The 25936-nt window shown below is 48.0% G+C and overlaps 11 protein-coding genes across 11 annotated transcripts; 9 read left to right on the top strand and 2 right to left on the bottom strand.

Annotated features, from left to right (window-relative positions):
• Nucleotides 1-514: 514 nt before the first annotated feature.
• Nucleotides 515-1948, top strand: F5147DRAFT_223646 (uncharacterized protein). Its single transcript, XM_041428686.1, has 6 exons — nucleotides 515-775; nucleotides 837-866; nucleotides 925-941; nucleotides 996-1547; nucleotides 1603-1802; nucleotides 1860-1948. Exons 1-5 carry the CDS (start codon nucleotides 581-583, stop codon nucleotides 1790-1792), a joined length of 984 nt encoding a protein of 327 aa, XP_041291783.1. The 5' UTR covers nucleotides 515-580; the 3' UTR covers nucleotides 1793-1802; nucleotides 1860-1948.
• A 1258-nt stretch (nucleotides 1949-3206) lies between these two features.
• Nucleotides 3207-5555, top strand: F5147DRAFT_804092 (major facilitator superfamily domain-containing protein; the record flags this gene model as incomplete). Its single annotated transcript, XM_041443332.1, has 12 exons — nucleotides 3207-3327; nucleotides 3392-3467; nucleotides 3517-3587; nucleotides 3656-3864; nucleotides 3924-3963; nucleotides 4018-4235; nucleotides 4356-4409; nucleotides 4461-4533; nucleotides 4583-4806; nucleotides 4866-4948; nucleotides 5007-5123; nucleotides 5191-5555. 12 exons carry the CDS (start codon nucleotides 3207-3209, stop codon nucleotides 5270-5272), a joined length of 1368 nt encoding a protein of 455 aa, XP_041291782.1. The 3' UTR covers nucleotides 5273-5555.
• Nucleotides 5556-5662: 107 nt separating this feature from the next.
• F5147DRAFT_699854 (uncharacterized protein) lies at nucleotides 5663-7137 on the top strand. The gene is given in 10 exon segments (XM_041437649.1): nucleotides 5663-5749; nucleotides 5803-5832; nucleotides 5897-5913; nucleotides 5978-6530; nucleotides 6574-6575; nucleotides 6588-6779; nucleotides 6836-6974; nucleotides 7009-7023; nucleotides 7036-7042; nucleotides 7062-7137. 6 exon segments carry the CDS (start codon nucleotides 5687-5689, stop codon nucleotides 6769-6771), a joined length of 849 nt encoding a protein of 282 aa, XP_041291781.1. The 5' UTR covers nucleotides 5663-5686; the 3' UTR covers nucleotides 6772-6779; nucleotides 6836-6974; nucleotides 7009-7023; nucleotides 7036-7042; nucleotides 7062-7137.
• Nucleotides 7138-8253: 1116 nt separating this feature from the next.
• Nucleotides 8254-9071, top strand: F5147DRAFT_837714 (uncharacterized protein; the record flags this gene model as incomplete). Its single annotated transcript, XM_041444089.1, has 4 exons — nucleotides 8254-8370; nucleotides 8439-8507; nucleotides 8566-8869; nucleotides 8941-9071. 4 exons carry the CDS (start codon nucleotides 8254-8256, stop codon nucleotides 9069-9071), a joined length of 621 nt encoding a protein of 206 aa, XP_041291780.1.
• F5147DRAFT_699852 (uncharacterized protein) lies at nucleotides 8904-10446 on the bottom strand. The gene is made up of 5 exons (XM_041437648.1): nucleotides 9515-10446; nucleotides 9399-9458; nucleotides 9309-9341; nucleotides 9205-9246; nucleotides 8904-9146 (listed from the first exon to the last, which is right to left on the bottom strand). Exons 1-5 carry the CDS (start codon nucleotides 10340-10342, stop codon nucleotides 9096-9098), a joined length of 1014 nt encoding a protein of 337 aa, XP_041291779.1. The 5' UTR covers nucleotides 10343-10446; the 3' UTR covers nucleotides 8904-9095.
• Nucleotides 10447-10860: 414 nt separating this feature from the next.
• F5147DRAFT_578658 (uncharacterized protein) lies at nucleotides 10861-11406 on the top strand (the record flags this gene model as incomplete). Its single annotated transcript, XM_041431448.1, has 1 exon — nucleotides 10861-11406. One exon carries the CDS (start codon nucleotides 10861-10863, stop codon nucleotides 11404-11406), a length of 546 nt encoding a protein of 181 aa, XP_041291778.1.
• F5147DRAFT_637273 (uncharacterized protein) lies at nucleotides 11383-13993 on the top strand. Its single transcript, XM_041432938.1, has 5 exons — nucleotides 11383-12173; nucleotides 12220-12390; nucleotides 12439-13031; nucleotides 13092-13294; nucleotides 13341-13993. Exons 1-5 carry the CDS (start codon nucleotides 11617-11619, stop codon nucleotides 13824-13826), a joined length of 2010 nt encoding a protein of 669 aa, XP_041291777.1. The 5' UTR covers nucleotides 11383-11616; the 3' UTR covers nucleotides 13827-13993.
• F5147DRAFT_699848 (uncharacterized protein) lies at nucleotides 13994-17073 on the top strand. Its single transcript, XM_041437647.1, has 3 exons — nucleotides 13994-14237; nucleotides 14289-16285; nucleotides 16349-17073. Coding segments are annotated over exons 1-3 (2313 nt in total). The 5' UTR covers nucleotides 13994-14235; the 3' UTR covers nucleotides 16663-17073.
• Nucleotides 17074-17232: 159 nt separating this feature from the next.
• On the bottom strand, nucleotides 17233-18969 carry F5147DRAFT_761581 (uncharacterized protein; the record flags this gene model as incomplete). The annotated part of the gene is given in 6 exon segments (XM_041440535.1): nucleotides 17233-17555; nucleotides 17851-18019; nucleotides 18144-18233; nucleotides 18253-18408; nucleotides 18447-18568; nucleotides 18618-18969. The coding sequence occupies 6 exon segments, from the start codon at nucleotides 18967-18969 to the stop codon at nucleotides 17413-17415; spliced, it is 1032 nt and encodes a 343-aa protein (XP_041291775.1). The 3' UTR covers nucleotides 17233-17412.
• A 2260-nt stretch (nucleotides 18970-21229) lies between these two features.
• On the top strand, nucleotides 21230-22441 carry F5147DRAFT_699836 (cyclophilin-like domain-containing protein). The gene is made up of 6 exons (XM_041437646.1): nucleotides 21230-21321; nucleotides 21384-21455; nucleotides 21518-21588; nucleotides 21642-21721; nucleotides 21779-21908; nucleotides 21958-22441. Exons 1-6 carry the CDS (start codon nucleotides 21250-21252, stop codon nucleotides 21998-22000), a joined length of 468 nt encoding a protein of 155 aa, XP_041291774.1. The 5' UTR covers nucleotides 21230-21249; the 3' UTR covers nucleotides 22001-22441.
• Nucleotides 22442-22538: 97 nt separating this feature from the next.
• On the top strand, nucleotides 22539-25791 carry F5147DRAFT_699834 (uncharacterized protein). Its single transcript, XM_041437645.1, has 6 exons — nucleotides 22539-23416; nucleotides 23472-24959; nucleotides 25013-25081; nucleotides 25140-25181; nucleotides 25234-25317; nucleotides 25377-25791. The coding sequence occupies exons 1-6, from the start codon at nucleotides 22676-22678 to the stop codon at nucleotides 25665-25667; spliced, it is 2715 nt and encodes a 904-aa protein (XP_041291773.1). The 5' UTR covers nucleotides 22539-22675; the 3' UTR covers nucleotides 25668-25791.
• Nucleotides 25792-25936: the final 145 nt, after the last annotated feature.

The following is a 25936-nucleotide window of genomic DNA, read 5'->3' as shown; positions in this document are numbered from 1 at the left end:
ATAGTTGAAAAGAGCTAAAAACGCTCATAATACATTTTGCCGACTTCTGCCATTCTGCCAATTGCCGTTCTACCATTCTGCCATCTGCCAAGAGGCCAATTCCTTTCTGCCCACGACACTAGCCTTAGCCTAGCTAGGACGGATAGTATGACTCATCTACAGCTAATTTCCTAGTCTTCGAGTAGTCACGTGCGTAATGAAATTCTACTTCTCTTTTTGCTTGATTAATCTGAATACTTCACCTGGGTGTCGCTCTGCACTGTGTGGAGGGTTTTTTCGTATCAAATCAGCATGGACACCATCCGGACGCGCAAGCTGAAAAATCAACACCTTTGCAAAAAAGACTATTGGCTATGGTTTGTACCATGCCTATTTTCCTTAACTCCGAGTCGTACGCCTGGCGCCAGTATGCCATAGCTGCGGCATAAATATAGAAATTCTCTTCCTCTCTTGCCAAGTATGTGATACCTTCTTCGGATCATGTCGTAGACTCCATTTGAATTATGTGTCCCTTGCAAAGTCCACTGTTGGCGCTCAACTCGCCACCAAACTCATCTCCTACCGCCTTCGCCAGAACATCATGAGTACCGACCCAAACAACTCTTTTGCAACTCCAAGAGGAGTCGTCGTTCATCATGTGACTCATCCCGAGAGGGACAGCCTGTTTCGTGCTACAGCAGTTTCTAGCGAATTCCTCAAAGCGAACCAGAAAAAGTTTCGCGTACAATGTTCGCAGTGTCGAGTGTCATTGGAGAAACCTTTGAAATGTGCAAAGGTAACGATCAAATATCCCAATGATGTTACAGGTGTTCTCAGCCGTCGCAAATATCTTTTAGTGTAAGAGCGTTTGGTATTGCTCAAAAGAGGTAGGATTTGCGACTGGAACGACACAACTATTTGCAGCACTGACATGTCACGGTCCAGTGTCAAAAGAAACACTGGTGAGAATGCCGCCTATGATTGACACTTACTCCAGCCTTAACACCTTATAATAGGCCCACCCACAAACCGAGGTGCCACGAAGTCGAACGTTCCTCGGGAACCCTCAAATTCATACGAATGTTCATTCTGAATCCGATACTCATGGGGTTCCTCAAAATTGGTGCCGTCATCGACTGTGGCCTGCTTGACAATCCCCGGATCGGATTCGATGTGCCGTTCGGGGTGCGCGTTGATGTTGCCATTGAGCCAAGTAATATCCTAGACTTCGTTGGATTGTATTTCGGCAACAAATCTCCTGGGGACAAGCTTCAAGGAATGGTGCAGGTCAATGCCATGATGTCATGGGAACTTACGTCTGAGCGGGTAGACAAATGGCGTGAGGCTCGGGCAAGGCATGACGCAGAGGGTTTTGCCCAAGATCCTGTTGGACTCGTAGATTTCATCGATGCTAACTGCACAGAGGACTTTGGGAATGCAATGACCGCTGAGTTGCACATCCTACCTGGTATCCTTGACATGGCAAAGGAACGAGAACATTTATTAGGTGTCTCTGCTATCACGGGCGCTGAAATCAGGAAACCTATGAGTGCTATGACATGTCTAGAGTAAGTTCTCTGTTCTCATTTTCTCAATCCTAGTAATGCCCCTTACGTTGCATAGGACTATCAACATGCATATCCGTGCAGATAAAGATAATCAGTTGCATTTACGCACCGAGATGGCAGATCAAGATAAGGAAATTATTCGCGCTGCAGGTCGCAACGAGGACACATATCTGGCTCGCCTTGTTAAAAAGAAGATGCAAAGAGAACACCTGTATGCCAATATCGTGCAACGACGCACTGAGTAGTTTACACAATGTGAGCAAACATTCTAGGCTACTCGCCAGTCTTTCTGAATCTTCGCATCAAAATAAGGAAATTTTGGCACGAGCGATCTGTATCCTCTTCCTCGTGACTTTCAAGTCAGTCTTGTACTATGCTTCATCCCATCGATGGGGCCTTGGTTCTTATGTTGTATCTGCCGAAAATTTGACATCTTGAAGATGCTTGCAACTCTATGTAGTCGAATATTCAGTCCATATGGCTACCAGCACGATCTTGATCAGTCTTGGCCCTCGTATACGAGTTCTTTCATCTTATCATCTTTCCTGACGCCCGAAAATTGACAATATAATCGTTGGAAGATCTTACATGGCCAGGTGCACACGTGTTCTGCAGGATTCCAAATACTTCGTATGTTTAAATATAAATATGCAGGCGATATCTCTCGGCTGGGTGAGTCATTCTTATCATGCCTGTGATGGGAGTCTTTATCAATCAGTACTCATCAAACAGAGTGATACGCATAGCTGCTTCTACTCACTACCCATTGCTTCATGGCAAATGGTACCAAATTAACCACTGCTTCATCGAATAAGGCCGAACTCATCTGGACAATGTGAACTTGCTGCGAATACTTGCTTGAACAGAGACAGAATATCCAAAATGCGTGAACAATGGCTTGTGCCACATATTTTAAATAGTTTCAAGTAGATAGACTGAAACGGGATACAGATGGGAGGGTGCAAATATCAAAGATGTGGCGGCTGCTGCCGGCCACATCTTTGGTATTTGCACCCTCGGCTGAGAGGCATGACTTACGATCGTGAAGATCTTATTCATAAACTGCTGCTTGAAGTATAGATATATAACCACTCACCGCACGCACAGACTCAAGCGCACCTCAGTCTCTCAGAGAACACGCAGAGAAATCTCAAGACCGCTGAGGCAGAATTGCTCAGGTTGTATAGGGGTTACCGATGCATACAGACCTAGATTCCCACGAAACGAAGACCATTCTCTCTCCTATTTCATAACCAACTATTCTATAACCAACTACTCTGATTTAAACTAAACCAGAAGACAATGCGGCTGGTCAGGAATGGGAGGTGAGATTGAAGGTGGAAGAGAAGTCTAAGCAGAGGCAGGGTGCGAAAGAGAGGGTGCTGGAGTTGGAGAGTCAGAAATTTTGTTTCTCCCTCCTCACTTGTCTCTCTTTTTCGCATATCGAGGTCTTGTGCTGATGATGTTTCACGGTAAGAATCTAAAATGCCAGCAGCCAGAATGATGTACTCGCTCAAATACTGCGTACGTACATTAGTAACTTGCAACAGGTACTTATTACATATATCGGCAATATATCGGTCACGGTCTTGACTCGTGATGTCTGGCCGGCAGGTATAGGCAACTGATCCTTCTCAGGGTATCAGCTCACGACTCACGATGGCTTCAGAAGAAAGCCCTATGCTGGTGCCCACCCCGCATGAAGCTGTTTATGACCGATTCACGCCAGACCAAAAGAAGTGGATCCTGTTTCGCGTGTCCTTTGTGGGTTTGTTGGCTAGTGAGTACTGGGAGTTTAAGCGTACTGTTGACCCAGAGGCGTGGTACTGATGAACATTGGTCAGTGTTCATCCAAGTGACGTTCGTGCCTTCGATCCCTCGGATAGCTAAAGATCTCGACTTAACGGATGCTGTCGTCAGGTGTGTGTTGTATGCCCATCCGATGTGTAGTGATTGAACTATTTCCCAGCTTGGCTTTTAGCATATCGATCTTTGCCAATGCCATCGGGGCGTTGATTTGGGCTTCTTATTCGTCGTTCTGTGCGTGCACCCACGGCGTGTATTGTACTCGTGGTAGCTGTTGAGTTCTAACCACAGTCCTAGTATAGACGGACGCCGAACAATATACCTGTGGGGAATGCCGTTTCTCTGTGTTGGGAGCTGTGGTGTTGCCCTGTCGGCTTCATTGCAGAGTCTGTTATTCTGGCGATTCGTGCAGATGTTTGGATGCTCTGGGGCGTTGTCGTTGGGGATTGGCGTAATTGGTGACCTCTATAAATTGGAGGAGAGGGGGACTGCTGTCGGGGCATTCTTTAGTGTAAGGAATCATGATGTTTGAATGGTTTTTTCGGTTTGGTACTGACATCGCTATCTCAGGTCACACTTATCGGGTACACTGTTGCCCCGTTTGTTGGAGGTAAATGCATTCTGAATGTTTTTGGCCGCTGACTCTAGCGACGCATTTGAACAGGTGCGGCGACGCAGTATTGGTCCTGGCGCAATTTGCATTATTCCATTGGTGCATGGGGATTACTCGAGATGCTTTTTATATACCTTTCGTTGCCTGAGACGAGTCATCCCGGCACATTGGGCATCGATAAACTGCCGTCCAGGAGATCGATACATATCGTATGGATTAATCCTCTGAGCACTCTTTGGTTGCTTCGCAGTCCAAACCTATTTGCGGTTGTGAGTCCATTTACCATGCGCTAGTGCAAATTCTCAATTTGTGTGAGATGTAGATGCTTGTGTCAGCTCTAATGGTCAACACTATATATGGTGTGTCGTTACTTGTTACTGATTGTGCAGTGCATTCTCACTCAAAACAATGCAGTTCTCGTCGTACCGATGGCGTATACTATTGTAAGCTGACAATTGTCTTCCATCTCGCATCCTGTCCTGATCGTGGTGTAGGGCGTCCAGTATGGAATCACGAACGAAGCCATCATCGGGGCGTTTTTCCTCCCAAATGGACTGGGAAGTTTCAGTATGTGCAGGGCATTGTACTCGCGGGGCACCAATACAATCTTTAACAGCCGGAACTCTGATTGCTGGCCGCCTATCGGACATTGTAATCAGAAGATGGCGAGAGAAGCGCAGAGGAGCGTGGTGTCCCGAAGATCGTTTGAGAGCAACATGGATCGGAGGGCTGATTATTGTCCCGTTGTCTATTGGGGCGTCAGGGCTGATCACAACGTATATTGGGGGCCCGATCGGCCTCGCGCTGAATATATTATGCCTCTATGCGAATGGAGTGGGGGTAAGTCATACCAGCTGGTCCCCTCACCCCGTACATAATGCAATTCACCGATTTTATAGGTCGATTCAGTAACGAATCCTATCAACTCTTATAACGTGGACGTGGTACATTCTCGAAGTGCTGAGGCCACAGCTGCTTGCATGTTAGTCTCTATGATATTGCGTGACTATCAAACCTGAATGCATCCATGTACCTGTTAGAGCGAGCTGGTCGCTCATTCTGTCTGCTGCCTCTACTATTATCGTTCCATCGATCGAGCGTATAGGTGTTGCGTGGACGAATATCATCGCGGCTGTTTTGGCGATCATTGGACAAGGGTGAGGGTCTTTTTGACCACAAGACCGGTGATACTGACATAGTAATGCTTCAAAATTTCTTTCGTAGGATCATCTTCCTGACAATTCGTTATGGCGATCACATGAGGGCGAGCATAGATGTTGGTTTCTCGACAATAGAGAGTAACTGACAGATTGACCTGGAGGGAAGCAATATGTATTATAATCAATACGGATTAAGCTCAAGTGGTGTGCGCACATGGCATTGCCGTTCTCACTATGTAGAAATAAGTACTGCAGCAGGTATTAGTAATAGTATGTACTTTACTCACTGCGGGTACGCCCGTCGCCAAGTACGTGATGCCTTCTTCGGATTATGTCACAGACATTTTAATTCAAAAGCATCCCTTGTAAAGTCCACTGCTCGCGCTCACCTCCCCACCAAATTCATCTCTTACCGCCTTTGCCAGAACATGAGTACTGACACGAACAACTCCTTTGCAACTCCAGCAGTCGTTATGCTTCAGCATGCGACTCATCCCGAGAGGGACAATCAGTTTCGTGCTATAGCGGTTTCCAGCGAATTCCTCAAAGCGAACCGGAAAATGCTTCGCATACGATGTACGCAGTGTCAAATGTCACTGGAGAAACCTTTGAAATGCGCAAAGGTGACGGTCAAATATCCAAATGAAGTTATAGGCGTTCCTCAGTTTCGCTTTAGTGTAAGAGCGTTTGGTATTGCTCAAGAGAGGTAGGATTTGCGACTGAAATGATGCAAATATCTGAAGTGCTGACTGTCACGATTCAACTTTCAGTGTCAAAAGAAACACTGGTGAGGATGCCGCATATGATTGACACTCACTCCAGCCTTGGACTTGTGACTCACGCTAGGATAGGTCCACCCACAAACCGAGATGCCACGAAGTCGAACGCTCCTCGGGAGCCCTCAAATTCATACGAATGTTCATTTTGAATCCGTTACTCATGAATTTCCTCAACATTGGTGTCGTCATTGACTGTGGCCTGCTTGACAATCCTCGGATCGGATTCGACGTGCCGTTCGGGGTGCGCGTTGATATTGCAATTGAGCCGAGTGATGTCCTAGACTTCGTTGGATTGTATTTGGGCAGCAAATCAGTTGGGGAGAAGCTTCAAGGGATGGTGCAGGTCAATGCAATGGCACAGTATGAACTTACGCCGGAGCGGGTAGACCAATGGCGTGAGGCTCGGGCAAGGCATGACGCAGAGGGTTTTGCCAAAGATCCTGTTGGACTCGTGGATTTCATTGATGCTACTTGCACAGAACACTCTGGGAATGGGGCAACCGTTGAGCTGCACTTCCCACGTGTTGTCCTTGACATCGCAAAGGCTCGAGAGCCTTTCTTACGTGTCTCTGCTGTCACGGGCGCAGAAACCAGGAAACCCATGAGTGCTATGTCATGTCTAGAGTAGGTTCTCTGTTCTCATCTTCTCAATTCTAGCAATGCCCCTTACCTTGCATAGGATTATCAACATGCATATTCGGGCAGATAAGGATAATCAGTTGTATTTACGCACTGAGATGACAGATCAAGATAAGCAGATTATTCGCGCTGCAGGTCGCAACGAGGACACATATCTGGCCCGCCTTCTTCAAGAGAAGATAAAAAGGGAACACCTCTATGCCGATATCGCGCAATTGATACCTTGAGTAGTTTAATGTGAGCGAACACTTTAGACTTCTCACCAGTGTTTCTGAACCTTTTCACATCAAAACAAGGAAATTCTAATTTCTGGCACGAGAAATCTATATCATCTCCCCCGTGACTTTCAAGTTGTACCGTACTTCGTCCCGTCTATTGGGCCTTGATTTTCATGTTATACCTGCTGAAAAATTGACATCTTAAAGACGCTCTATGGAGTCAAAGTCTTATGGATGATGCTTTTGGCAATTGAAGCATATGGACTGACATGGGTAATCGTGAGCCACGATCAGTCTTGTATTCAGTCCATACGGTTACCGGCACGATCTTGATCAGTCTCGGCCCTCCTACACGAGTTCTTTTGTCTTATCATCCCAGGTGTTTAAATACAAATATGTAGGCGAGATCTCTCAGCTGAGTGAGTCATTCTTATCATGCCTGTGATGAAAGTCTTTATCGCTGATCATCTGCATCCAGACAAACGCAACTCAAATTGAATTTCATGAGACTCTCATGGACAGTCTGTTTTCCCAGGTGGTGAAGATTGCACCTGGAACGTTTCTCATGCTATGGACATTATTGCATCAGGCAGAGGATCTGTACTCGAAGGGCACTCGATGGTTCTTGTTCCTCGCCCACACCTATCGACCGTGCAACCGGCTTCATCGAGCAGGGCCCCGAAGCTGCAACGAAAACGGGCACTGATATCACTGGGTACAATGCACAGCTCGCGTATGGTGCGTGAATCTTCCAATCTAAGCATCCATCTTGGCACCATTGCCGTGGTTGACGCTCTGTCCATCTACGGTGCCCTTGGCAGACTTCCGGTTGCGTGAATGTCGCTGGTTACTGTAAAGCTTAAGAGGATGGGATTCTCATTGCCACATACCAACTTGAGGGTTGTGCGCCTGTGTCAAGCTACTTGTTGTAGGTCAGTTCGAAACTCCTAAGCCATTCTAATGGTTTTGTTTTGTGGCTGGCGCAATGGTTCGCGCCCACCGTTCACTGTTCACAAGTATGCTCCTGCTGTTACGTGCCTTATTGTTAATCCATAAGACTTGAAGGTAGGTCACTCTGTATCACCTTCGTATCTCTTTTGTGATCCTCCTGCTCTATCTACAGTTATCAGCACGAAAAATTTCAAAGTCCCCTCCTCGCGCATACCTGCAGGTATCTACGTGTCCATCAATATTGACTCAAGGAAACGCTGGAAATCAGGGAAGATACCGTGACCCAGTAAAGTCCCTCGAATTTTTCGGATGCGATTCGACAACTCATCCTCGGTTTACAGATCATCTCACGAGTCACCTGCATTATCAGTGGAGATCAGAGCACGTTCAAGTAACGACTTTGAACCACATCCGAAACTAGCCAGCCAGTCGCATTCGTTGAAAAAACGGAACACGCACCAGTTAGTCGGTTTCGTCATCTGTAGCGCCCTTTCATTCTTTACTAAATGTTGGTCCGCAGTGCCTTCATCTTCACATGAGATGTACCATCGTGCATACCCTTCCATCCGTACCGTACCTTCATCTTCCAATATTTTCGGCCAACGACGAACGTCTAGTCAAACTGAGGCATCATTGACACGGCGCCGTACCTACAAAGTGAGCACTTCTTTTGGAACTTGCCTATATTCATCGATACTCACGATCACCCCAACGTTTGGTGCCAGTTTCACCCGAGGAGCGATTTCATGGTTTCGTCACCCTTAAATTACAAGATCAACTTAATCCCTCCTGGGGTACGTGTCATCATAACGTCTGGGAATGTGATACTGATGCGTTAGAAACTTCTTATAGTATCCACTGATAGCTTGCGTGTCGAACGCTACTAGTACTCACGAGTCCGAGAAGGGATACCTGAAGTTCGTGAAAGAAGGGGGAAAGGAAATTGAAATCTTGCAATACCTCACAGGAATCGATTCCCCTGCAAATCATACCATCTCTGGAGCACGAATCTGGCCTGTGCGCGGCAGCAACGTCATATCGATGCCGGTGGCTGGCGGCTGGCTCACGTCGCTAATAAAACCCAGTGCACACCTGTACTCTACCACCGAGAACCAGAATTCCACGTGCCGCACCTCAATAGTGAACCACATCGACGGTGCGTCTTTTGCAAACACCGCGCGCGTATACCGCTCATAATGACAATTTTCAATTTCTCTTATTTTTCAGATTTCTGCTTGTGGCACCTTTCATCCCCAACTCCGCTATCGGCAATACTGAGCAGGGGGACGTTGCATGGTGCACTTGCCTCTTTATTATACTATGGAATATGGAGGAGAGATGGAACAGGGCATAGTTAATTCACGGTATGATGATATGCAATATCAGCCCTCTAAAGCTGCAAGTCTCGCGCGAAGTTGCTCGATTTCGGCGTCCTAGTGAAATAGTACCACCGTCAACAAACGAAGATCATGTTTGCCGAGAATAACCCACTTTTTCTCGGCGAACTCGTTCGATTTCAGCCTGCACGCAAATCTACGAAGACAAGTACAGATCAACAAACAAAGACCATGGTTTTTTTGCTACGAATAATGCACCTCTGTTTGGCGAAGTCGTTCTATTTCGGCCTGCTGGTAGACAAGTACCATCAACAAACAAAGACTAAATTTGCTGAGAAAACAACTCACCTGTGCTTGGCGAAACGGCTCGTTTTCAACCTCAAACTCCATGTGTAATTTCTGTCGATTCTGCCAAGACAAGTACCATCAAGAAATGGAGTCCATATTAGCTGAGAATAGCCCACCTTTGCCTCTTCAGCTTCGCGATGGTGCTTGGTCTGCTCAAGTGTCTCTAACATCTTCTGCCACTCGGTCGGATATGCAGCGCATACAGCCTCGATATCCTCAGGAGGTGATCCTAATGCAACCCCGCGATAACGAGCGCGTGCGCGATGGTTTTCACATTCTGAGTGTCCATCACTAGGGAACAGCTCTTTCAAGCTGCCCCACACTACGCTCGAAAACCAATAACATTGGTTTTCATACAAATCATATGCTGGCGCCTGGCGGTGTACCAGAGACAGGACCGTGGACACTTGGAGTGCCGAGGGCGCAGAGGATGAAGGAAAGTCGAAGGTACAGAGTCTTCTGTATGGTGCATATCTGACTTGAAGTTGTGGCGCTGCATCGCGGGGGGAACCATAAATAGATACGGAGTCATACGCGTTGGTGTCGGATGATGAGGGAGAGACTAATTCAGATGATTGTTTGAGGGAACGGCCTTGTCCTTGCACGGCACGGTCTGCAGACACTACAGCCTGAGCGGAGCAGCCATCGACCCAATGGCTAAAATAAAACACGAGGAACTCGTGTTCGGGATGGCCAGCACACTTGCTGTACTCCATGCGTGCCAGTACACACTTTGAGTACAGATTACCCTGTGTTTTGTCCCAAGAATCGGCCATCGAGGAACACCAACTCATAACTGACGCGCTACCGACATCAGGCCCATGTGGACAGTGAAACCTTAAAGCTGGAAGTCCAGGAGGATGCTCTGACATGAATACACGACGGAGGGAGGCTAGAAAACGGTTAATCCAGGAGTGATTTCTTCGGTCTTGTTTTAAGGACATTATAGATTGTCAAGGGTTTGAACACGTTGCTCCAAGGAGAGGCGTCGAGAACATATATATGATACAGCTGCGAGCGGGACTTGCCGCTGGGTCGTCTATGTATGTATACATACTTGTTACAAGCCGTCGGCCTCGAGGTTATATGGTGCCATAATTACTGTTGATAGGTCTGCTTACATAAGGATAATACTATTTCTATTTAGTATTTTGGCAAAGGTGTTCTCCACCGTTCTTAGTGGGTACCATCCTACCCAGATCCCCACTTAACCTTGGAGCATTTTTACCACTTTCCTGGTTTTCAATATATACACAGTGAGAGCACTCTCGGTCATTTCCGACGATGTCGAGACAGCCAGGAGTTGGCAGGATCCTTGAATGACGCAAGCTCATCCAGACCAACGTGATAGTGGCGCTGACGCGTCCAGTGTATTTAAATGCACAGGAGCCAACGGTACCAAATAGTTTTGATTCCGTCCACCAGGCTCGATTGTGGTCCAACGACATCGAGACAGTTTATTATGCCAGTCACAGAATTCGCATCCCTCTCGTTGATCCCCCCTAATACACTATCCGACCCCCATATAATAGATTTCTTCTCCAAGGTTTCTTCCTGGCAATCATCCTCTTCAGGTTATCCGTTAACTTTCTTCACAAATCCAGCAGAGCCTGCTGAGATCTACCTCATCACTGGATGGGATGACGTGCGCGCTCATGAAAGATGGATAGCTAGCTCTAGAAATCAGGAGCTTCTTCAAATCGCGGAGGCGTTCCTCAACATTATTGGAATGGTTCACTTGGACCTGGATTTTAATGAATTCCCAGCGGGAGCCGAGTCACTGGTTTACTACGTGAGGTCCACTGGAGCCGCGAAGGGTGTATCAGAGGAGGCAAAATCAAAGAGTGTGACATCAATACAGTGTGGTTGGACTGGGCACGGGAGGGATGTGCAAGATATTAGCACCGGGGTTTATTATTTCGCGGAAAGTGATACCCACTTGGAGGATGGTGGAAAGGAGGACACAGTGCACGCAAGGACCCATTTGAAGAGGGTGAAGTTCACTTGATACAATTAGTTGATCTTGCTTCATTGGATTTTTCAACTTCGTATTATTACTTGTACAAATGCTATATATGCTACATTGTTATGGTGATGGGTTGTGAGCAATACATGCACTTGTTTATTCTAGAATCCTTCACGGAGTGTTTGTTTGGCAACGGCTTCTGATCCAAACAAACACCCTTTATTCTGACAGCGGCGTGTTGGACAGCCCACGATGTCAGACACGGTTCCTCAGTCACGGCAAAAATCTCGGGTGCCTCGGAGTCATCGACGGAAACGAACAAAAGAACAGGAGGATGAGAGGGGGCAAGCAAAAGAAACGGCTGTTGAACACGACTATGATAGGACACCAAGGGAGCCACGTTCAAAACGCGCAAGAACCAATGGCAAAGGCAAAGAAAAGGATTCTGAACTTGAGCTAGGCGAACTGCCCAATGACTCAAGTAGACCGTTCGGCGAAGAATTCATACCGTTTGCGGTTAGTGATAATGAAGCAGAAGCACCCAAGACACAGGACTCCCATCGCAGTAATGTGGAAATAATAAAAGAGAAAGCGCGGGAACGAGAATGGGACAAAGGGAAACGAGAAACACACGGGGATGGCTCACGAGATGGAGGTGGTCGGGGAACAAAACGAACGTACGAAATGGTTTTTGATGATGAAGATTTGAGGGACCACAGAAAGCGCAGACAGGACTTCGCCCCTACTTCAAGAAAGGCTCCTTGGATTGCCAAAGTCGACTGGGACGGCTGTCACAATGTTCCGGAGATGTACGTTTTGTAACTTTCCTTGACGTTGTGAGCTGATTTGCCACAGGTTGCATCGCGAGGTTGAGGCATTCGTTCGTTACATGTCACCAACTGAAGTCGAAGAGGAAATACGAGGACTGGTAATCATTCTTGTTTCGAATGCGATCATGAATGCATTCCCAGATGCCCAGATACTACCCTTTGGAAGCTATGAAACCAAACTATACCTCCCGAATGGGTAAACATTATATGTATCGTGTCAGAGTCAATGCTAATAATTGCTCAGGGACATAGATCTCGTGATCAAATCAGAGTCGATGGCGTACAGCGATAAAGTGAATGTCCTACGGACCCTCGCTAATGTCATCAAACGCGCGCGGATCGCTTCCAAAGTCACCATCATTGCCAAAGCCAAAGTGCCCATCATCAAATTTGTCACGATTCATGGCAGGTTAAACGTGGATATCAGCATAAATCAGGGTAATGGCGTTGTCGCGGGCGATATCGTGAACGGCTTTCTGAACGGCATGCGCGGATGTGGGTTTGCGCTCCGGAGTCTCGTCATCATCGCAAAAGCATTTCTAAATCAGCGGGCGATGAACGAGGTGTATACCGGTGGTCTGGGCAGCTACAGTATTGTTTGTATGGCAGTCAGCTTCCTCCAGATGCATCCCAAGATTCGCAGAGGGGAGATAGATGCAGAGAAGAATCTTGGAGTTTTGGTTATGGAGTTCTTTGAACTCTATGGTTGCTATTTCAATTATGAGGAAGTAGGAATATCCGTGCGTAACGGTGGCTCATATTTTAGCAAGAGACAGAGAGGATGGTACGATTTCACAAAGAGAAACCTCTTGTCCATCGAGGACCCTACCGATCCCTGTGAGCTCAATCTTCTAAAAGTTTTCACCCATGGTTCACCATTGCTCCCTTTATCACCAGCGAATGATATTTCCAAAGGATCTTACGGAATTGCGAAAGTTCGGCAGACTCTTGCAGGAGCCCACGGAATCATGACATCAATGGCCTTCTTGCGGGCTGGGATCTTAGGTGCACGTAAGGAAGGGCGGACTTACTCTTTACGTGGACACAGGGAACCAGAGGACATGAGCATTTTGTCCAGTATACTTGGCGTCACTCAAGAGGTATAGCTCTCTTTATACTCTCAACGAATGTTAAACATCGCAACAGACTTTGAACAACCGATTATTAATTCAAGAAGTTTATGACCAGCGGTTGCTCCATAAGCTGCTCGGGACCTCTCCCAAGCCCCGTATAGTTCTCGCCGACGTCCCCGAAACTGCTGCTCAGGACAGATCGTCGATGATTGCAAGCAGCAGCACACGGACCCGGGAGCGTAGCGTGGATATGGTGCTCGAATCCGATGATGAGTCGCTACCGCAAGAACCCAGTGGTTCCCGTCAAGATAACGACGAACTTGGTAAATACCATATCGAGAGGCGGCGCACCGTACAGAGGAATGAAGCTAGTCAGTCAGATGAGCAACCCGAATTCACCGCCGACGAAGATGACTCAGTAGATGAGGAAGAAGTGCACTATAATATGGGTCTAGATAACGGGGCCTCTGGTGATAAAATGCGAAGTATGACGAGCAAACGCAGATCATTTTGGCTTTCCAAGGCGATTGGGGTCGACAGCGCTGAAGACAGTAGCTGAAGACATAGTATTACAGTGCATCAGAGAACTGGAGAAGTAGAACTATTTTAGCAAGGTTACGAGGAGTCGGGGCCGAATAAGCTCGAAGTAGACAAAGTTAACCAAGGAAGTATATTTGGAGATGAGGGAGTTAGAACATCTTGGTGCATCAAATGGTTACTCACACTCACTTAATCTTGGTCTCATGCACAACCGTTGCTAGCCAGTCATTGAACCTTTCTCAGTCGCTTGAACTTTGTTTTAGTAGCAATCCCATTGGCATTTGGAGATCTGCGACGTTCCAACTGGCGCCAATTGTTCTTGGGTTCTTCGTTCATTTGATTTCGCGGTCACAACGCTGCAACTCGCCGCATCACCAATTATCCACACCTCTGAGTCGTTTCAAATCTCAATATAGTTTACCCGGTCAATGTACGTGGACAACTTCTGGTATGTCTCTGTATGCTAACCACGAGACTATAGGGCGACTTCGCGCGCGTACCCTCCTCCAGTCAATCTAAAGGAACGTATTGCTGCCCTCCAGCAGAGGAATGTCTCCCCAAGTCAACAGCAATTCGCTTCAAAGAACCTCCCGAGTAGTGGAACCGGATGTTTGCGCGACAAAATCGCTAAATTTGAGGAGAAGGGAGGCGTCCCTGTCCCACGAGGCAGCTTCGGAATGGGTGCTCCTCAGTTGGCAGAAAACGCACCGGCAAAGAAGCGTGGAGAGTTGTATGGGAATCGAGTGGGGACACCAGGCGGCTCACCATCGAGTCGCGCTGACTCACCTCTCCCCCAAGCGGACGACTCACCCTTGCCAAGGAAACGTTGTGTCTCTACCGGGGGTACACTCTTGAAAGGCACTCCTCCGAGATTCAAAACGGGGGTGCCTATTCCACCGCTTCCACCCACACCGTCGCCAGCTTCTCCTTTTGCTCGTCGCAACTCCCTAGCAGTTGATTTTGGTCCCACTCAACGTGTTGTCAGCTTCGGGGAGGCGTCTCAGCATGCAGATGAAGATCTAGAAATTCCCTCACCTTCTCTGCCCACTTCCCCTTCGACGGAAGTAAGAGACCCCGTTGGAACTATAGTCCCGTCCCAGACCCTTGAACCTGTCACCTCATCAGATGATGCACTTCTCCAAGATATGGATACACTATCACAGGCAGAGCAGGAACCAGCGATACTAGAGCTTGGCTTGCAGGCTGACTCTAATCCAGAGCCTGTGGTAGCATTGGATGTCGTGACGTCATCTCAGTCCTCGCCAGAAGTCGTAACCGTCGTGGAGGTGACTTCCGCTACCGAGCCTGATCCTCCTTCGGATGAGAAGCCTCAATCACCATATCATCGCCCGCTGTCGTTAGATGCATCTGTGATCGACACTCAGCCTTCGGAAGCTGTCCTTCCCGACTCGTCTTCAACTATTTCGCATTCGCTCGTCGCCCCCAATGCGGTTACGGAAGATGACTCAGTATTGGCTCATCCCCTGACATCTACCATTACCTTGGGATCCGATGATGTCAATGACAAGGAGCATGATGACGTGGCTATATCATTACTAGTGTCTCCTCCTACTGAGGAAAGTGGGACCATCTCTATCATCGTGCCTCATCCAAAGATCCAAGTACAACCCAGCCTCCCATCACCTGATTTAGAGATAGAGACTACCAAGCCTGAAGTCAAGCGATCTTTCACGGCTGTAGTGCATCATAAGGTCACAAAAGTTCCCGCTACCACAGCACCGACTTCATCCCTTTCCACACCTATAACACCACAAGTTGCGCGCGTGCGGCGGACGGGGATCACTATTGCTGCCGAGCCGCTTTCGAGTCCGGCCTATGGAGAACTCGCCGTCCTGCTAGAAGAAGCAGCGTTGCTTGAGATGAAACTAACTGAGGGTGATGATTCAGAACTGCTAGAGGCCGCGCTTCCCAAAACCCCAACCTTAGACACTTTCGCAACCGACATCCGATCCGTATCTTCCTCGACACTCACAGAGACACTCACAGAACACGTCAAAGCCCCATCCACGGAACACGTTACAACTCCATCTGCGGAACACGTTAAAGCTTCATCTATGGAGACTGCCTCCCTTTCAGAGCGTTCTGTATCTATTCCATCCATCCGAGAACCTAACATGGATGGGGACATCCCCGAGGAGGATGAGGGTGACGGGAGGAGTCTGGCTTCTACATCTGCGTCACAACGGTCTCCTTCACATAGGAGATATCTCTCGAGCATCAGGCGGCTGACTAGTCGTCGTTCGTCAAACTATATGCCTGGGGCGTACCCTCGGGATAGTATTTCAACATCCTCTGAAGACTCCGCCCCGGTCGCAACACCATCTGATTATGGAGATGGGTCAGGTTTTGGTATTACATGGCCAAGTGTATCTCCGAAGAAAGGCGGTGTGGGAAAGTTTGCGGACAAATTGTTCAACCGTAACAGAACTAAGTCGAACGTCAGCGCAGTGGACACAGGTGTGTAAGCTGCTCAGAAGAAAAGCTTCGCATGGACTAAATTATTGTATGCCGTTCCTCAAGACCAAGGCTCGATATATAACTCGCCGAAGAAGTCGTTTATATTATCCCAGCCTCCGAGCTCATCCCCAACTAAAAGCCCTCCAGGTCGCCATGCTAATGAATTACCCGGCTCTCGTCCATCGCACTGGATGGTCTCACGGGACTCATCATCTTCTCCTGCTCCCAGTATCCTTGAGAAGGAACTCTTTGATGAATTTCCTTCTGTGCCACAGACGCTTCCTCCGGGCCCGCTTCACCTGTCTCCAGACCTCTCGGGAGTCGCAGTCCATCAATCATCAACTCTCCCGGTCAAGGCTCGGAAACAGTCGCAATAAAGCTGATCCATAGTTTGAAGTGCTTCATCTTGAGTACCGAAGGAGTTAGCTAGCCTCGCTCCTCATGTTGTCATGGCTTTGCTTTCGTTTGTGTATTCTTGCTATCTTTCAGTTTGAAATTGACACATAATTTTGCTAGTAGATTTGTGTTTCAGTGTATAGCTTTTATATGCTTCAATATTAATATCGTCACGGCGCCGGCGCCAGCCCTCGCCTCACTTATGCCTGACATGTTTTGTGTCCATTGAATTGAATGCGGACTAGTCTTCTTATTTCATTTTGTGTTGGCAAATGATTCTACCATCAATGCATGTTCTTCGACTCCATCTTGACTCAATGACCTTTTCCCCTTTTACCATGCCTTGAATGAATGATTCACTCATCTCCAAGTGGGTCTATCTCAAGCAGTCATACGAAACTCCATTAGCATCAGGTCATTAATAATTTCATACCGGTGAACCAATTTGAGGCACAGTTTCTCAATTTCCCGTTATGGCGGTTTTAGCAAAACCCGTCATTCAAAACAAAAACAAAATTGTGCTGAGGTCTACTTTATGCCTCTACCTACTGTTGTCCCCTTCGGGGTGACATACGAAAAATTGGAACGATACAGAGAAGATTAGCATGGCCCCTGCACAAGGATGACACGCTTTCCCGGAGTGGTAGACCTACGGGTCTCAATATTTATTGCTCTTTTTTCTCAGGACAATGGTAATCAAGTATCTCTGATTGCCCTTGTTTATCGCCTTCTTATTCTTCATTGGTGTTGCCCCCCTGGGCTGGGAGCGAGTCTCCGACTCCGGATGCAACCACTTCGCGGAGACGATTTCGAGAGTTTTGCTCAGAGACGAGGAGTCCGCACTTAAACGTTTTGAACTCCCACATCATTTCGTCTATCGACAGTTCCCAACTTATGTTGGTTTATGATCCCGCCGACCCACGGGTGTTAGCTTCCTGGAATACTTGCAATCCATCAAGTCATTCTTCCTCTCCCACACGTGTTTCACGGGCCACCAATATATTTCCCGCTACGTCATTTGCGTGCGCATTGCACGCTAGCCTCCGAATCAACGCGTTGGGTGTTGCATAAAGTACAGGATGTTCTCGAAAGAACACATATCCAGGTTGTAGCTTCCCCCCACGGCATATCCGCCGCGGCAATCAGGTTGTATGTTTTGCAGGACCGACCTGTCATAGCGATGAGTTTTGGCCCGAGCTTATTAGGCTGTGGTGGCAAGAACGAAGGCAGGTGACCCTTGTTATCTAACAATGGCAGAAAAACCAGGGCGACGGGGTCCTGGTCAGTCAAGAAAAAACAATTTGCATTGGTGGCAGTAATGGTTTGTGCCGTGGTGTACTACCAAGATAACAATCTACGATTTTCCACATTTGGTCGAAAGGATATGCTTATTCATCTGGTACGGGCGCTTGAATTCTCTTCCGCAGTCTGCACAAACAGCCTTAATCTTCCCCTCATGCACCTCCCCGACGTGACGAGTGAGGTTATCCTTGTTGACGAGTGCCGAGCACCCGTTCCAGGTACATTTTACTTTGTCCTTTGCTTGGCTAGCCTGCACAACGGGGACAAACAGTTGCATTTCGGGTCTGAGTCTGGCTGAAGAATTTGACAGGACATGTTCCTCCAAATAGATGCCCTGGAAGGGTTCCGCAGCGGTCCCATAGCCAGAATCGAACGTCCCACGCAGCGATAGGTCTGGGGACACATTGTAAGCGTTTAGGGAAAAGCTGTGAATGATAGGGAATCAACCGAGGTGAGGATCTACATGATCTGATGGCAATTCCGTGACACGCGGGTCGCAGGATGCCGAAAAGGCTTCCGAGTACATGCTGTGCTGGAGGTGAGCTACATAGTTGGCAGAACTGCGGGCGTTGTAGGGCAATAAACCTGTACATGGTAAGCGTCTAAGGAAAAGCCTGCGTATACAGCAACTCACCTTGGGGAGAACCTGTACCTTCTGACAGCAATCCAGTGACTCTGAATGATGTTCCATGGGGTGCAGGCTGTGGCACGAGGCAGTGAATTGTATTGAGGCCATCAAATCCAGCTTTGGAGTCGACGGTGCTATTGCATTCGCCTGAATTCTCCGTTGTGGCATCTGACTGGCAGTTGTCAAGGAGTTCCCTAAAGAGGCTACGGACCCCTTGGATTTCCTCGTGCACGCGATACTCTAACCTGTCGAGGTGCTTAAGACATGACTGCAGGGCCAGTCTCGTTGAATGTTGGTCAGGGGCCTGCCCTGACCGTAAGGACGATGTGTTTTGTGGTGTCGATCTGGATGATTTCATGGTGCGCTCATGTCTTTTTCTACGATGCATGCGCAAGCTATCCATCTGTAGACTCTAGGCGAGAGGTGAAGTAGTGTGAATGCGGGAGAATACTTGTTATTCTTGAACACCAAATGGAACATCACACGAAGCCTTTATACCGTGTTCTTCACGCCCATGGCGCATCTGGCAGACGTAATGTGGGCTACTCTGATCCAATAGGTAATTTTTTCGTACTAGTCTCGTATCGTGTAGGATCAATTGGCAGGTGTTTCCGGAACATTGCAGTGAGTGGAAGTATTGCTTATCGCTTCGAATCTTATCAGCTTGGCTGCTACCTGTCATAGATTCAGATTGCTTGACAACCATGCGCAGCCTGCTTGCCTCCAGGTGACGGCCAAATGTGATGTAAGTGAATTTCCTCACATCCCCGAGACCTCCGAGTCTATGCACTATGTCACTGAACGACTCCTTTGAGTTCAGGTAGGCTGCATTAGAAGTCAGCGTGACTCAGAAGTACATTGTTGGGGGACGAATTATTCAGTGGATATGCCTCCAAACCTGGGACTGCCTAGGAGTTGTCGCCCCAAACCACCGGGACGTTCTCCTCAATGAGGAGGTCGGATAACCCTCTAGTGGCCGGCTTCTAACATAGTCACACTGCGCGTCTCTCCTAGACAGCCCGTTTCCATTGATTCCGCGATGTCGAGTCAGTTGCCGTCTGTATTTGCTCAATGACATGGAATTCCAATGGCGCAATCACGCTAAATTCCACTGACACTACGCCTATTGGTTCACTTTACAGTCTTGACCGCAACCCTACCAGCCATAAAATTTACTTCTCTTTGGCGCTTCAATTAACTTTGCTGAGCGCCTCGTCTGATAATGGCTCTTGGTTAGGTTTTGTTCTGAGGCCATCAACAGGAACCATCAACCATCTGCATCAACCATCAACGGTCGGCTGATCATGCCAGGTATCATAATGGTGACGGCAGAAAGGAAGAGACTGTCTTTGAATCTTTTTTTAATTCCAATTTCTGTCGTATACTCGATGCAGAACAAGTCTACAGGACCCCTGACGCATCAATATTGTGTCGTCCAGATGTCACAGTAGTACTGTAACCTGTTGGAAAAACACTGCCAACCGGTTAACTCGCCTACTTCCAGGCATCGACGGCAGGCATACTGTAAGTAGTCAAGACTTGTCATCTGCTTAACCAGTTACATCAAAAAGCAGTGATACTGAGTACTGCAAGCTTGTGTGTCAGTATCTCGGACAGTAATCATGTAGATTATACAACTGTCCAGATCTACCCCCATCTACTACTATTGTAGCAGCGCTGGGAAGCGTCAGTCCCCGACTTCAAGAAATGACGATGGATTGGCAGCGAACAGTCTATTGATATACCACAAATGTACACCAAGCAGGCACTTCCATATCAGATACAACACTACAAACCCGTCACTGACCTTTCTTTTGCCTTTTGAATCGTGGAGAGCTTTCTTGGTGTAGGTTGTGCATGGCAGCAACTGCATACGCCACAAAACAAGTGGGACCCATGAGCGTCGCGACTGCTAGGTCATAGACAGGCTGATACTATGTCCTTGACAGAGCGCAAAACAATTTCTTGCGACGGACATTCGGTGACAAGCATGCCAGGTTCGTGAATGAGAATCTAACAGAAACCAGCCTTATCTGAGAGTGATTAAACTCAAAAACAGAAAATAAACATCGCCCAAAATATTCGCTGCAGCATGAAATGGGTATAGCGTGCATTACAGGGCATGCATGCATGATTCCCAATCAAAACTGCACCATGATGGCACGACGACATCGGGTGAGATCGAACATGGTTAGCCTGATCTTGTGTAAGTTGGTGGGACAGGCGCCGCCAGGAGACTCTCGAAGAGGATATTATCTGACATGCTTAAGCTTGGCGTCGAGAAGCGAAGTAAAATGAGATGATTGCATTGACACTACATTCCACATCTGATCTTTTAGTATCAACACGCAGAATAGGTGCAGACAAACTTGAAGCGGACAAATTTTCTGCATAGCAAGCACCAGTGTGAGAAAACCATATCATCTTTTAGTCTGGATTTAATTCATCAATAAAACAAAGATACAGAGAGAAACTGAAATTAAAGGACATACACAAGTTTTGTTACAGAAACGATAGACCTCGATGCACCAATCAACTAGTACAGTTTTCGAAAGGGTTCCCACGCCGTCAGGGTATAGGTGCTTGGGGATTTGATCAAAAGCCTCCTACTAGCGTGAGAAATCGGGGGAACAGCACGATGGATTCAGTTGTTCTCGAAACCAGTCTCGGAGACGTTCAGCTTGAATTATACTGGAACCATGCCCCTCGGGTGGGTTTATTCTATTGTTTTGCGCCTTTACTTTGACTGAACTGATCAAGATACCGTCCTAGACATGTCAGAACTTTGCTGAGCTTGCAAAACGCGGCTACTACAACGGTGTTGTGTTTCATCGAATTATCGCCGTCAGTCGAGCTTTTTTTTCTACGGCAAACGTATCTATATTCATGACCAACCATGCTTGTAGGATTTTATGATCCAAGGTGGTGATCCAACTGGAACTGGTCGAGGTGGGACGAGCATTTATGGTCAGAAATTGTACGTCCATCGTAAATCTTTATCCTAAACGTAAACATATGACATGTGCACAGCGAGGATGAAATACATCCAGAATTACGCTTTACGGGGGCAGGAATCCTCGCAATGGCGAACTCGGGGCCCAACACAAACGGTTAGATTCCCGCTTTTTATATCATCTACTGCTTGGAATATAATGGCCCGCTTCTAGGATCTCAGTTTTTTATTTCGCTGGCACCCACGCCCTACCTGGACGGTAAACACACCATTTTCGGCCGGGTGAGCTCAGGCATGCGTGTTGTGCAGAGATTAGGTGCTGTTGCAGTTGATGCTCAGGATCGGTAAGTCATCGTGCGTTAGGATCTTCAGAGATACTTGACCACTTGTTAGACCAAGAGAAGATGTGAAGATACACAAGGCTCGGACGATGTGATTGTCCGTGTATTCTTACGTTTGCCTTCGAGCGGCACGCCAGAAGTCTGCGCTTTTGTTGGACCTAAATGTCTTATCTTGGACACTGGCCACGTCTTCTTGCAGAAGTACAGTCTTACGTGGAATGTTCTATTTTTTCCCAGACTGTCGTGGTTCAAACGCTCAGGATTATGCTTGAAGTGAGAGCCTTCTTTTACCAAACACAACATGACCGCTGTCAACTTGAACCGACCAGGGTCCCGACATTGTCACACCATCCATCATTATATTGAAAATGATATCTGACATTTAGTTTCAATGCGCGACAAATTTGAAGTGCGCATGCGTGTTGGATGCTGAGTACTGAGTGGGAGCCTGTGAAAGCCATTACCGAAGAACAAATCGAGTCACAGGTAAACTACGTTTGGTAAGGGGAAGACAACGGAAAGAGGTAGAGCTAGATACTGGTCGATATATATATATATATATATTGAAGTCGAATATTGATAGGAGGAAGTATCGCGTGACGTGACACGGAGTGACAAAACGCGCTCGGGCATCAAAAGTGCGAGAGTCTGGCTGACAGAGTCTACTGATACAGTCCTGACAGTAATCTTAAGGGTTGCTCCATCTACCATAGGACCGAAAGACAAATACTGCACGTCCTTACCATTCGGCAACTACTAGCACTTTCTCGATGCTATCTGAGCACATCCTCCCGACCCGTAAAGCAGCAAAGCAGGCTTCCGCTGTATTTGCAAACCAGCTCGATTCGCCAGGCCACTCTGATGACGAGCCCGAGCCCTCAGACTCATTTGGGGGGCCTCCATCGCGTAGGCAGCCTAATGTGAAATATCGCTATAACGCCAAGGGCAAATTCCGTGCTTCACCGCTAAAGCAGGCAGACCACTCGTCACCATCCCCCAAGCGTCAGTCCAAACCAAAACCCAAGGCTAAACCCAAGCCTGTAACACCCTCACACTCCCAGCCATCCGCGCGTTCGAAGAAACGCAAGGCCCCGGCTTCTGAATCTGGTTCTGATAGGGAAGGCACAGTAAGCAGTCTCACAACCCTGTCGCCCTCACCGTTTTCGAGCGTTCCTACAAGTCCGCTTATCTCAACTACGGATCTTCCCCCACGTTCCATAATCAGTCATTCTACCCCACCGCCTCAGAAGCTTAGTAGGATTAGGGGTGGTTCCACGCGCTCTCTTGGCGTATCCAGTTCCAGCTTCTCACATCCCCGGAGCCAAACTTCCCCAAGGAAAAGGAAGGCAGGAAAGGCAAAATTATCTGACCGGGGTGATGGACATGGCTTCGGCAACGTCGATACTCTAGTTTGGGTACTGGTGAATGATTCAGGAGTCATTATCACCTCGGTCCCGCATGATGACGATGATATCGAGCTTCTGGAAAACCGCATGTGGTGGCCTGCCAGGGTGAGCATTCCCTGACATGCTGAAAATGTCTCAATTCAAACAAGCGAATGGTTAGGTCGTCCAAAAACAACCTCTCTGCGTGACCCTCTTTGGCGACCTGGCATTATCTCGAGAACCTTCGACAATTTCATCTCCATCCGAATTCAACGTCCAGCCTATTCATGACCTGTCTGGCGAAAAGCGTTTTTCCCGAGCAACTTTTCAAGTCTCATCTCTCACCACAACTGGATCCTCAAACTCTTCCCCTCGCAAGAAAACAAAGACAGATATGTGCGAGAGATGGGAGGCAGCAGTGAAAGCTATGGATGATGCAGATGGACTCAAGCGTGATGGGATGCCTGAGATGATTTCCGCGTACACTGGAGGGACGTTTTCTTCAGAAGAAGACGATATAGAGGACCTACGTTCAACCAAGAAGGCTAAGCTTCTGCCTAGTGTTGAGTTTGAGACTCTTATGGACCGCGCTTGGTCTCCTCCGCCCCCGGACCCCATGCTCCAAATACCAGGCGAGCTCGTTCTGGCGCAGGCACTACGGACGAGAAGTAACAGATACTGGCCCGCTCAGCTTATAGCATACGTTCCACCAACCAAGCCAGGCGGAAAGGAACGCTATCGGGCCAAGTTTCTAGATGAACAAGAGTACAACCTCACCCGGGATAAATTCTGGACCTCTGAGGAAGAAGGCTTTGTTATGTGTGACTTGGGCGAGTTCGAAAGTGCCGTCCAGGACACCGAGGCTCCGGACTCGGAAGATGAACCGGAAGACAGGACGCGGAGCCCTAGTCCAAAGTTGACCGACCCGCCTCCTAGCGCAGATGCTTTCGCTGAGTTGTCGATACATGCCCAGCTAACATACGTGAAGCCTGTACTGAACGCTATCCTACAAGGGAAGTACACCCCGGCAGGCAAGAGCCATGAGGCTTTCATGCGGGGAGGTGCGGCTAGATCCAGTTTAATGAAGCGGGCGGCGGTGAGAGGAGGTCTGGACCCGAACGAGGTTAAGCAGTCACAAAAACTGATTGCACGGTGGGCACTTGGAGAAGAGTATGCCCGTAGAACCAATATAGAATTCAAACCTAAAGCAGCGGTGGTACCACCCCCGGAGCAAGATAGCACACCCTGCCTAACTACTTTGGCCACCAATGGCGATGGGTTGGCAGACGCTGGCATCGAAAGCGAGATAGCTGCAACTTCCGATAGGGCAGACTGCAGCATCTCTCAGCCTATACCTCCCAGTGACGTTGGCAATCAGGTCAACGACACTGAAGCAATGGCAGTTAACAAGACTGAGACCGGAACAACAAACGAAACATCTGCATCTTCCGACACCGTGGTCCACCCTGACATTCCTCAACCAATACCTCCCAGTGACAATAGCAATCAGGTCGACGACCCCAATGCAAAGTCACTTGACAAGTCGCCAGACAATATACCCCCAACTTCCGACAGTGCGAGTCACAACATACTGTCTCAGCCCATACCTCCCAGCAATACTAGCAACAAGATTGATGACGATACCACAACAGTTGGCAAGCCTAGCCAGGTTGGCTCTTTATATTTTACCTTTGCATTTCTTTTGTTGATGTTTTTACATAGGCTGACGATTCCTCAGAGCCGAAGACGATTGATCTGCCTTCTACGCCAAAGGAGATCATTGCAGAGCAGGTAGGATCTATCGCAGTCTCCCGAGTTTCCCAAACCAGATGTTCACCTCTGATTGCAGCCGGATTCTAGCGATCACTCTAACTTGCCGCATACTGGGGAGGTAGGCTAGCTATATCGCAAACACCGCCCGGGATCATTCATCATTTCTACAGATTGACCCTGTGCCCACACAGGACCAACAACGGCCAGTTGGCTCGCAAGAATATGAATCACTATCGACCCTCGATAAACTGGATGCGCGTCTTATGTTCTGTGATAACCATTTTTCACTGATTAAAAGTTTGTTCATCTACAGTATTGCGTGAACATTCTTCTCCCTGAGGCAATCCAGCAGCTACTCCTGTGGCGGTCGGGTGAGCGTACTACAGCTGCTCTTCTCTCACACTCAGAGGAAGAAAGGCTGCATGAACGTGGTTCAGCAAAGGCGCAGGAGACAGACTGGGTATTTGACCTGCTCCGCCTGAGGGAGGCGCAGGCGCGGTTGTGGAGCGTGGATCTGAAAGCTAAAGACAAAGCGAAGAATAAAGGAGGCGAGGCCAGGGGTGGGACGCGTTCGCGGCCTCGCAAGACTACTGTACCGCGATGAGGAACTTCAAGGAGCATCTTGCTTAAGCTCGTTTGGAACGTATGGATGTAGTTTCGACATAGTATTCTGTGTTAATACGGGAGCTGTTTTTTCGATTCAAGGACACTGACTTTTCTGCTTTTCTCAGGTTGGCGTGTGTATGATAAACTAGTATATCAGTCCAGTATATGATACTTTAGGACACCCTGGAAAGGTACAGTGACCGATGCACTTGATATAGCGTAGGTAGTACGGTACAGCATCTCAGCAAAGCCGAGCAGCTGCTGAGC

This window comes from Suillus discolor, assembly GCF_016758755.1.
Source record: "Suillus discolor strain FC423 chromosome Unknown F5147scaffold_34, whole genome shotgun sequence".
NCBI lineage: Eukaryota > Fungi > Basidiomycota > Agaricomycetes > Boletales > Suillaceae > Suillus > Suillus discolor.
Note: the sequence above shows the minus strand (reverse complement) of the source record. Positions and strands in the feature narration are given on the sequence as shown.